The following is a 9,991-nucleotide window of genomic DNA, read 5'->3' as shown; positions in this document are numbered from 1 at the left end:
TTCATTAAAATTTCAACTTCAATCTCGGGGTTCTTTTTTTTTTTTTTAAAAAATAAATAAATAAAATTTGGGTACACTAAACCTTAATTATACAAGTTATTTAAAGGGAATCCAATCTTCAAAATCCATTCATTTAACTAAAAAAAAATGCTCGAATCATGGTTGGTTAAAAAAGAAAGCAAAAGATTCCAAAGAAAAAAAGAAGGCATGACGCAATCAGATACTTTGTGACAAATCACAAGTTGTTTTCTTCCATTTTGGCTTGCTTTCATCGTCTGTTTATGCTTTTCGATGCTCATCATCTAATGATACTTCGTGCAAGTGCGCCATTACATTGTGTAGCTTTCTTTCAGTTTAGTGCATCTCTTTTACACACTCTCGCCCTAACACGCAATTATACATGTATGAGTGGATGGTTTTTTCTATATCACTTGGTTTCGAATCCAGACTATGAAAGAGTTTTGTGTCACTGCAACACACGAAAAGACATCGTTCATACAAAGTTGGTGCTAGGAATTAACCACCGTAGATAATGTTTTAATCACATATTCAATGTGAAAACATATTTTTGGGAACTTTATTAGCCCAGGGTTTGAATAAACCTATAGACAACAAAATGCAACTCAATCTATATGGTAACCATGCATTTCCAGCATAACAAGAAGTTCGTATTACAATAGAACAAATTATTCACTCTAAAACTAATATTCGGCCTCTTCCTATCTTATCATATAATGAATTGAAACTTCACGAAGTATCCCCATTCTTTACAATATATTTCTGCAGTAGCTATCCTATGACAGTATTCTCATATGAAGTGAAAACGCCTACCTGGTTTCTTCTCCATGTTCATGACCCAATACTGATACAATGGAGGGAAATCAAACCGATGGTTCGAGGCTACAAAACATGTACAGCAACTCAGACTCGGATATAAATCTTCATGACAAACAAGATATCAAAAGTAGCAGTGATCAGAGGCAGACCAAAGATTCCTGTTGTTGAAGGCCAGAGGGGAGGACGAAGGTCGATGCAGCGGATTTTCAGGGGCAAACTACCAATTTAAACAACTACAAATAAGATTGTAAAATTTTTGGGGTAGAGGGGCGATTGCCCAACTTTGTCCGCCTCTAGTAGTAAGTGATACACGTATACTAGAATCTTAATGTTTAGTTCCTTGGAGAGATAGTAGATTGATTTTCAGACATCGATCTCCCCCATAAAAAGCCCTTTTTTCGAGTGGATTGATTTTCGGACATGAAGCGACCGACCTCGAAGTTGAATGAGAAAGGTCGCCTCAGAAAAGTCTTTCCTTGTGATATCTTCATGCTCAAACTTGAGCTCATCTTGGGACCCCTTCCTTCAACTTCTCTATTTTTGTGGCGATCAAATACAAAATTACGGCCGAGTTCACTATCAATAAAACGTTTTTTAAAACGCTTTCTAGACTTGGTATCTAGTTCAGCTTTCAATGCCTTTTTAGACATCTTCATGATGCATTTCTCCCCGAAAATACATACAGGGCAATCTGGGTCATATTTTTTGATTTCAGGAGTCATATTCTCCAGGCATTCAGAATGATAAACATGTCCACAAGTTAATACGGAAACAACAGCTAGTTCGTTGGAGGATAGATGGCTACTCCACTCATGAAATGAAGATCTCTCGGTTAAAAGTTTCAAACAAACAACACAAGTTTGGAGGTCCAAAGAAGGTGAACCTGAATGCCCAACAGAACGGGTATTTTTGTCTCGACTGATTCCTGACGTTTCACTATCAAAAGACCACTTTTCTTTACGATTAGTCATGAGCTCAGAAAAACCAGGGATTGACCAACTCTCAGATGACCCGCCATAAGAACCCCGATTTGAATCATTACCCCAAGTAGGGGGAATAAAAGAAGATGCCTCTTCTGAAATTGAGAATGTTGATGATTTGTATTCTGGGATCGGGCTATCAGATACTTGTAGTAATAGCATACATCCAGGAGAACATTGATGCCATCTGGAAGGAGTCGAATTTGGAGATAATTTTATAGGTGATGGACATGAAATAGATGGGGATTCTGTTGGCTCCTTCACCTGAACAGGTCACTGGAAAAGTCAAGCTTCAAAAAAAGAATTTAATGCCCGAGGATTAATTATTAGAAATAAAAATAACCAACTTCATCAATACTCCCCACATACCTCCACTAGACCGCGTGAGATAGCTTGATCTGCAAAGACCATGAAAAATTATCAAAATACAAAATAAAGCAAATGGAAATCCCATCTTATACAAAATTATGAATTGGAGAAGATCAACATGAAACTGAACACCCGATATTTTTATACTCTCATGCTACCAAAATGGAGAGGTAATGTTTAATAGAAAAAACAGATAATAATCGAACTAAAATTTATAACATAATCGTCAAAACTCACAAAATTTGAGAGAAACAGAGAATTATGATGGAGGATTTTTAACTAAAGCGAGTAAAAGAAGGCACTGTAAAGAAAAATATCTTCATCATGTACTTGTATTTCTATAAAAGAGTGTCATCTAAGAAACTTAAATTCCTTGACAATAAAAATACGTTCAGAAAGGGTTTGATTTGTCAATTGAATAATAAACAGCAAGTCAGAACATGTCAAACATTGTAATCTCAAATCCGGTTGAGTTCAACCTAGCACATGAGTATTACCCCAATGATAGATCTAATGTCCCATGATTTGCCACGTCAACAATATATAATTAATTACGATACAAGCCATTGGATACATGATTTGGGTATTACCAATGTGCTAGGATCTCATTAACCCTCAAATCCTATGAAAAAAAGTCCATGTCATCCCAAAATATATATATATCTCTCCCTCACACACATCCTAAAGGCCCTTAATGATCAGTCTGTGTTAGATAGTAGAAACTTTAATTTCCAGCGTGGCTATAGAAACACACAATCCAACACCAACGAAATCAGGAAATTTTATTGTCCGTTCCTAAATTGTTATTATTTGCACGCCTGAGAGATTAGTATTTTAATCTTGCAGTATGAGGTAATTTACAACAAAACTACATGGCCGAATATAATGCAGAAAATCGAAACATAAGAAACCCATAGTATTGCTTACCAAAAGATGGAGGCCTTAGAACCCCAGTATTTCCTGCGGAAGCTGCGGGATTTTGCCAAGAAGGTGATCGAGAACTAGCCAACGGACTGCTCTCGTCAGAGGCCAATGCAGTTTCTATAGATGTACCAGATTTGACATCCACTCGACTGTTTCCATCACCACTCCCACGTAAACAATTTTCGGGCATCTCTTCCCCAGCCACCCATCCACGATTATCACGTCGAAAACTCCAAGATGGTGAATAGCGAGCATGCCTCTGTTTAGTTTCACTAGAAGGTCCATTTGTTATAGTTCTACTCTTAGCTGCAACACAACAAACTGCCCCCATTCTTCCTCAGTCACACGTCAAAGACTCAATAACTCATTGTTAACCGATCTTTCATACCAATGATCTCACAAAAAGAACACATAGTACACAAATAAATTTTAAGTTACCTGCAATTGTAGAGTTACAGTAAACCATCATACATCTGGTGATTTAACAAGAATCCCTCAATTCATATATGTTAACAACAAAATTTAAAATTCATCAAATTTTTTGTTTTTTAAATCATTGAATAACAATTATCAATCTACAAGCCTAGGATATTAAATGCTTCAATTTATAAACCATCAAAAATTGAATGACATCTAGTATCGACAATCATATTCATCGTTTGACTACTGCACAATCTATATTTAGATTTCAGTATGAAGTAAATTATTTTATAACCATCTGTAAATAATCCCAAACGAAACAATTTATTATCACAAGAAATCAAGTATTCACAAACAGAATTCGACATCATCTAAATCAGAAGCATCACGTTATTTCCTGTCACATAAATCGAATTCGCAAACGTCCCTCACATACTCGTATTAAGGTATTTCCAGAGTTCCAGATTATCTATCAATGCAAGCCCATTTAAAATCTCTAAACAATCAAATAGAACAGCTCACTCAACTCTTTTGCATCTAAAGTTCTTCACAATATTCACACAAAAAGAACAAGAATATTCGCGTTTAAATAAATACCTTAACCAATAAACTTTAGACATTCATGGCAAACAAAATTGGACATTAGATTGACAAGTGCCTCTATATTTGAAGGAGAAAACAGGTCAAAGAAAAACCTAAAAATATGCAGAGTCTGACAACATAGAGGTCAATATAGATCCAAAATAAGTGCCAATTTAAACAGCTAAAAGTCACTGTCCACACACTTGGCATCAGTCTAAACATCTTTGATCCAAAAAATAAAATTGCACTATCGCCTGATAATCACAAATTTTCACGAAATAAAACACGAAGCAATCCATCTAATTGAAATCATAGCAATTATAGATGGAATATCCAAATTAAAAAAACAAACAAACAAAGGCAGTGTTGCGTATTTTCTTGCTCGCAAGTGCACGATGTCAAATTTTAATATAGAATGAGTGGAATATTGTTCTCACGAAAAGTATATGTTGACATTTATATTAATGCTTGTAATTAAAATAGGCTAAACTTTATTTAGAAAATTAAATATGAGATCTTTTTAAACTTAAATAAATTAACCAATAAAACAAATGAGCAATTAACACACTTGAGAAAATATCAATGAGAGAAAATATCTAGAGATTATGATTTCACTTAGTTTCGACAACAACTACTTCTAATTAATTTATGTTCATGAATTCTACTCGTTTAATAGACAAAAACACTTATTTATTTTATTCCCCTTTTCCAAACAACAAATATAATGTATCAATTAAGTTTTGATTCCAATATCCCAATTAAAAATATAAACTTATTGATATGTGAAAAACGATGTTCTTATTCAAGCTTTGCTAATGTTATACGCCTCTCGAACTATATAAACATTCAACAATATATTTTCCAATGGTCATATTCAAAATTCCTCTCCCGAGTGCCAGATTTCAAATAAATATAACAATTCAATTAGTGATCAAGTACTTGAAAGACAATCAAATCTAGAAAACACAATCAAACTTGAAGAATTCAATCAAATAAAACAAAGAGTTGTATAAGTTGTCTTAACTAAGCTACATCAACCTATAGAATCAAAAACTTAGTTCACGATGCAAACTAAACAAAAACAAATCATGTTTATGAGTTTAGACATCAATATTCAGAATTTAAGAAAAATATATAAGGAAGAACGAATCCAAAGTAGCGTCTCTGTCCCCAGATTCCGCCGTTTTCGTCTTCGTCTTTGATCCTCGCACGAATTTTTCTTTCAACGTGCAACCCTCTTCTCTCGTGATCTCTCTTGCGTGCGTCTGTTATGCCGCCTAAAGTCTCCTCTCTAAATCCAATCTTTCCTCTTTTATATGTCCTTGAAGCCCGTCGAATAAATCCCGAAAAAACCGAGAGTTTTAAAAATCCAAAATTTTGCAACACTTTTTGCCGCAGGTGAAGCGCTGGAGCGTCCCATTTCGGACGCTGGGGCACCACCTACTTCTTTACATCGGCTCTGGAGCACTTGTTTAATGGCGTTGAGGCGCACATGCTTCGTGTCTTCAGGCGCCGCAGCTCTTCTATTTAGCGTATCAGCGCTTGAACAACGAATTCCCAAGCGTTTTAGCTCTTCTTTGAGGCGTTGATGCGCTTCTTCCTTCTTATTTCTAGCACTGTAGCGCTATTCCACCTCCTTCAAAATCCCAAATTTTTGCAACTAAACTCCACTCCTCACACTTTAATCCATATTTTCATGCTCTCATCATATTTTGTCGATCTCCTGCATATCACAAAAAACAACAGACAAACTGTAGGGACCCAGACCGGAATCAACTACCAACAGATTCTTAAGTATGCTATTAAATCTTATAATGAAAATAATTAAATCTAGCGGAAACTTAAACAATAAATACAAAATCACCGACAGAAAAACTGGGCTAAAATCAAATAATATTTTACAACCCCATTGTTGCGATATTTTGTGCCCGCAAGTGCACAGTATCAAGTTTTAATAAAGTGATAAGTAGAGTATCGTTCCCACGAGAAGTAAAGTGAAAATATTCAGTGCTTGTAATTAAAATAGTCCTAATTTTATTTAGAAAATCAATGATCAGAAAGTTTGCAATAAAATAAAAATAAGCAATGGATTTTTAGTAGAACGCACACAATTTTCAGAGAAATATCAATGAGAGAATAAATGGTCTAGAGGTTCAGATTTCACCTGGTTTCGACAACAACTACTCCTAATTAATTTATCTTCATGAATTCCATTCAATTAATAGCCAAGAACACTTAATTATATTATTTCTCTCTTCCAAGCAACAAATAATGTGTATTAATTAAGATTCAATTCCAATATCCCTATTAAAAATTTAGTCTTAGTGATATGTGAAAAACGATGTTCTTCATAAGACTCCATTAATGCTATATACTCTCCCGAGTTATATAAATAATTAACAGTGTAATTTCTATTGGTCCTATTCAAAATTCCCTCTCCCGAGTGCCGGATTTCAAATAAATATAACAAATCAATTTTTGTCAAGTAATTGAAAAGACAATCAATTCTAGAAAAACAATTAATCTACTAGAATTCAATCCAAATATATAAAAAATTCGTAGAAGAGTCTACACCAGGTTCCATCGTCCCTCTAGACTCTAAAAATTTAGTTCATAATCAAAATATTGCAAAAACAAATTATGTTCATGAAACTAGACATCAAATCAATAATATAAATTCAAGATAAAGAAAACAAATCCAAATATTTGATCTTTCGTGTCCGGACGATCTATCTTCGTCTTTGTTCTTTGATGTTCTTCCAACTTGTGCAGAATTTTATCTTCCAAAGTCTCCAAAATCTTCTCTTGATCGATCCTTGATGTGTTTCTCTCTATGCGGCGGCTTCTCCCTCAATTATGTGCAAAAGAATCCCTTTTATATATGCTTCAAATCCAATAAATAAAAGCTCACGAAAGTCCAAAGGTTTCCTTCCCGAAAAACCAAAAAAACTGACTTTCGCGATGGCGCGCCCATGCCTGAAGAGAGGGGCGTCCGCGCATGTAATTTTGTCTCCTGTACGCTCAAAATTGCTCAGATGGCGCGTCCGCGCCCGCGCATGTCTCTCGGGTTTGAAATTCTGCATCGCGCGATGATTTTCAAAAAATCATATCTCACAATCTAACTGTCGGATTGAGCTGAAATTTTGACAGCAGCTTCAAAACATCCTGAAATTTATATATGAACAGTGAAGATTGGATTTTGATGCTTAAATAATGCCCAGTAAATTTCTGAAATTGATACTCCATAATGCATCCTTCCGCTTCTTCTTGCTACTTTTGCGTCAATCCTTGCAACTCACAAAAACAACAACTAATACACATAATATCTACTCGATACATCACAAAAGTCAAGCCAATTCATATATAAATTAAGTGCATAAATTGCACTTATCAAATTCCCCCAAACTTAGACTTTTGCTAGTCACGAGAAAAATAATAATGAGCAATATAGTCGGCTTTTGAATTTTTAAATTCCAAGATTAAATACACATGTAGGCTAATTTTCTCAAGAGTTCTCGTGTGTGTGTGATTTTCCAATCTCATCTACCCACCCAACTTTCGATAAAATCATGCAATCCGTAAGCTTCACAGATTCATTAATCCCGCCCTCAAGTTTCAAGACACTCTCCACCAAGTTCAACTTCTAATTGCACAGATCAACATGACTTTTTCGATTAACATTAGGCTCAAGTATAATCAGCATGAGATAAGCATCCATATGTATATCAATGTAAACAAGGACTCAGAATTCAAAGAAAATGGAATTGAATATTTTCAATTTGTGCAGGATGATGAGTAGCTAAAATTTTTTATTTGCATTGCCCGACATTAGTCTTGGCTTTCTTCTACTCCATACATCTCCATCTTTATGCCTTGTATTTGGACTAGAATTGCAATCCATTTTTTTTTCTTTTCAAGTCCTCCCCTCACCTTATTTTCTCCGCCATTACTTTTCTTTGTACTTTTTAGCTACTCAATTTGTTTTGAATTTTTCATGATTTATATGAATAACAAATGAATAATGACTAAAAAATCTCAACGAATTCAAAAATGCCTAAATCACTTCCGTGCTCTTAAAAATCTACCTCAGTTTTAAGTAAAAATCACAAGAGCTAAGAATCAAATCCTCTAATCCACATCACAAATCCACATATTTTTTCTCTAATTACTATGAGTATCGAAAATCATGGCATTTGTGCATGTAAGTGAGAACTCACGATTAAATATCGCTAACATGAACTTTTCAGCACAAAAAATAATTTTCATCATATGTCAACACAAGTACACATCATTTATTCAACTCAAACTAACTCATGAAAAATTTTCAAAATTTTTAGAATTTTTTAAACACCCCTCCCCCCAAACTTAAACTGTGCATTGTCCTCAATGTACAAGATTAAATTAAAACAAGAACACGTACCTTGGGTACCAAGCTTTAGTACTCGGCACCATCTTAATCACTCTAAGCTTTTCATGCAGGGGTAACATCGAAACTCTTCATTGCTTCACTTTTCTACCTACACAACTCAAATTTATTATTGATGTCTAGTCTCATCATGCACAAAAGATAAATAAGAAAAAAAACAACTAAAAAAATAAAATAAAATAAAGCAAATAAAAATACTAGCTTGGATTGCCTCCCAAGAAGCTCTTAGTTTATAGTCCATAGCCCGACTATATGCTCATTCTAGCCCTGTTCCACTTTGTTGGAGGTCGTTCCCTTTTCCTTCACCCTCCAAATATATTCTACAACCCGCTTGATCTTTGGTTTCTTTTTCTTCTTTTTTAAATTTGGCGCTTGCTCCTTTGATGATTCAACCGCAATATCATCTCTATGACAACCCTCCAACTTCACAACCGGCTCAATCAAGCACAATTCCTCGATGGGTGGATTAGATGTCTTCATAAATATGTCAAAAATTACTCTGTCGCCGTCCACACCCATCGACAATTCGCCGTTATTGACATCTATTTTGGCATCAGCAGTAGCCAAAAACGGTCTTCTAAAAATCAGTGGAGCACCATGATTCGCTTCTATGTCCAAGATCACAAAATCCACCGAAAATATAAATTTGTCCACTTTGACTAGAACATCTTCAACAATACCCAGTGGATATGTAATGCTCCTATCCGCCAACTGCAATGAGATCATGGTCGATTTCATCTCTCCCAACTCCAAAGCCCTATAAATAGACAATGACATTAAATTAATAATGACCCCTAAATCACATAGTACAGTAGTAAAATGAGAACCACTAATAGAACAAGAAATAGTAAAACTCTCTGGATCTTTCAGCTTTTGTGGCATTTTTTTTGAAGCACCGCACTGCACTCTTCAGTTAGATTCACCACCTCGTTCTCTAGCAGCCTCTTTTTCTTGGACATCACCTCCTTGATGAACTTTTCATAGTTAGGCATTTGCTCCAAAGCATCAGCAAAGGGGATGTTGATATGAATTTTCTTGAAAATCTCCACGAACTTGGAGAACTGCTCATCCAAGGCCTTCTTCTTGAACCTCTGCGGATATGGAAGTGGTGGTTTATACATCGGTTTCTCTTCAAGTTCACTCTTTTTTCTCAACAGTGTTCTCATCAACCATCTTCTCCTTCTCTACTTCAGCTGCAGGTTCTTGGACTCCAACTTCTTTTCCATTCCTTAACTCTTTGGCTTTGCAGTTTTCTATGGGATTCACCTCAGTATTACTTGGGAACTGACCGCGGTTATTATCTTTCAAAGCATTCGCCAGCTGCCCAATACTAGTTTCCTAGATTGTAGCACAGCGCCCATATTGGCCACATGAGTCTCCAAGCTGTCAAGATGATTTTCAGTTCTTGCCATCCTTTTACCAGATTCCTGCACAAAGGTACTAACAACATCCT

At 35.4% G+C, this 9,991-nt stretch overlaps 1 protein-coding gene across 2 annotated transcripts; it reads right to left on the bottom strand.

Moving 5' to 3' along the window:
• Window positions 1-640: 640 nt before the first annotated feature.
• Window positions 641-4,291, bottom strand: LOC140865249 (uncharacterized). 2 transcript variants are annotated; one of them, XM_073269817.1, is made up of 4 exons: window positions 3,883-4,291; window positions 3,114-3,548; window positions 2,187-2,215; window positions 641-2,081 (listed from the first exon to the last, which is right to left on the bottom strand). In XM_073269817.1, the coding sequence occupies exons 2-4, from the start codon at window positions 3,439-3,441 to the stop codon at window positions 1,170-1,172; spliced, it is 1,269 nt and encodes a 422-aa protein (XP_073125918.1). In that variant the 5' UTR covers window positions 3,442-3,548; window positions 3,883-4,291; the 3' UTR covers window positions 641-1,169. The 2 variants fall into 2 exon arrangements, with proteins under 2 accessions (XP_073125918.1, XP_073125917.1); XM_073269816.1 differs by having other exon boundaries at window positions 4,128-4,285.
• Window positions 4,292-9,991: the final 5,700 nt, after the last annotated feature.

Source organism: Henckelia pumila, chromosome 4, assembly GCF_033568475.1.
Source record: "Henckelia pumila isolate YLH828 chromosome 4, ASM3356847v2, whole genome shotgun sequence".
Taxonomy (NCBI): domain Eukaryota; kingdom Viridiplantae; phylum Streptophyta; class Magnoliopsida; order Lamiales; family Gesneriaceae; genus Henckelia; species Henckelia pumila.
This window is presented reverse-complemented; position numbering and strand designations above follow the sequence as displayed.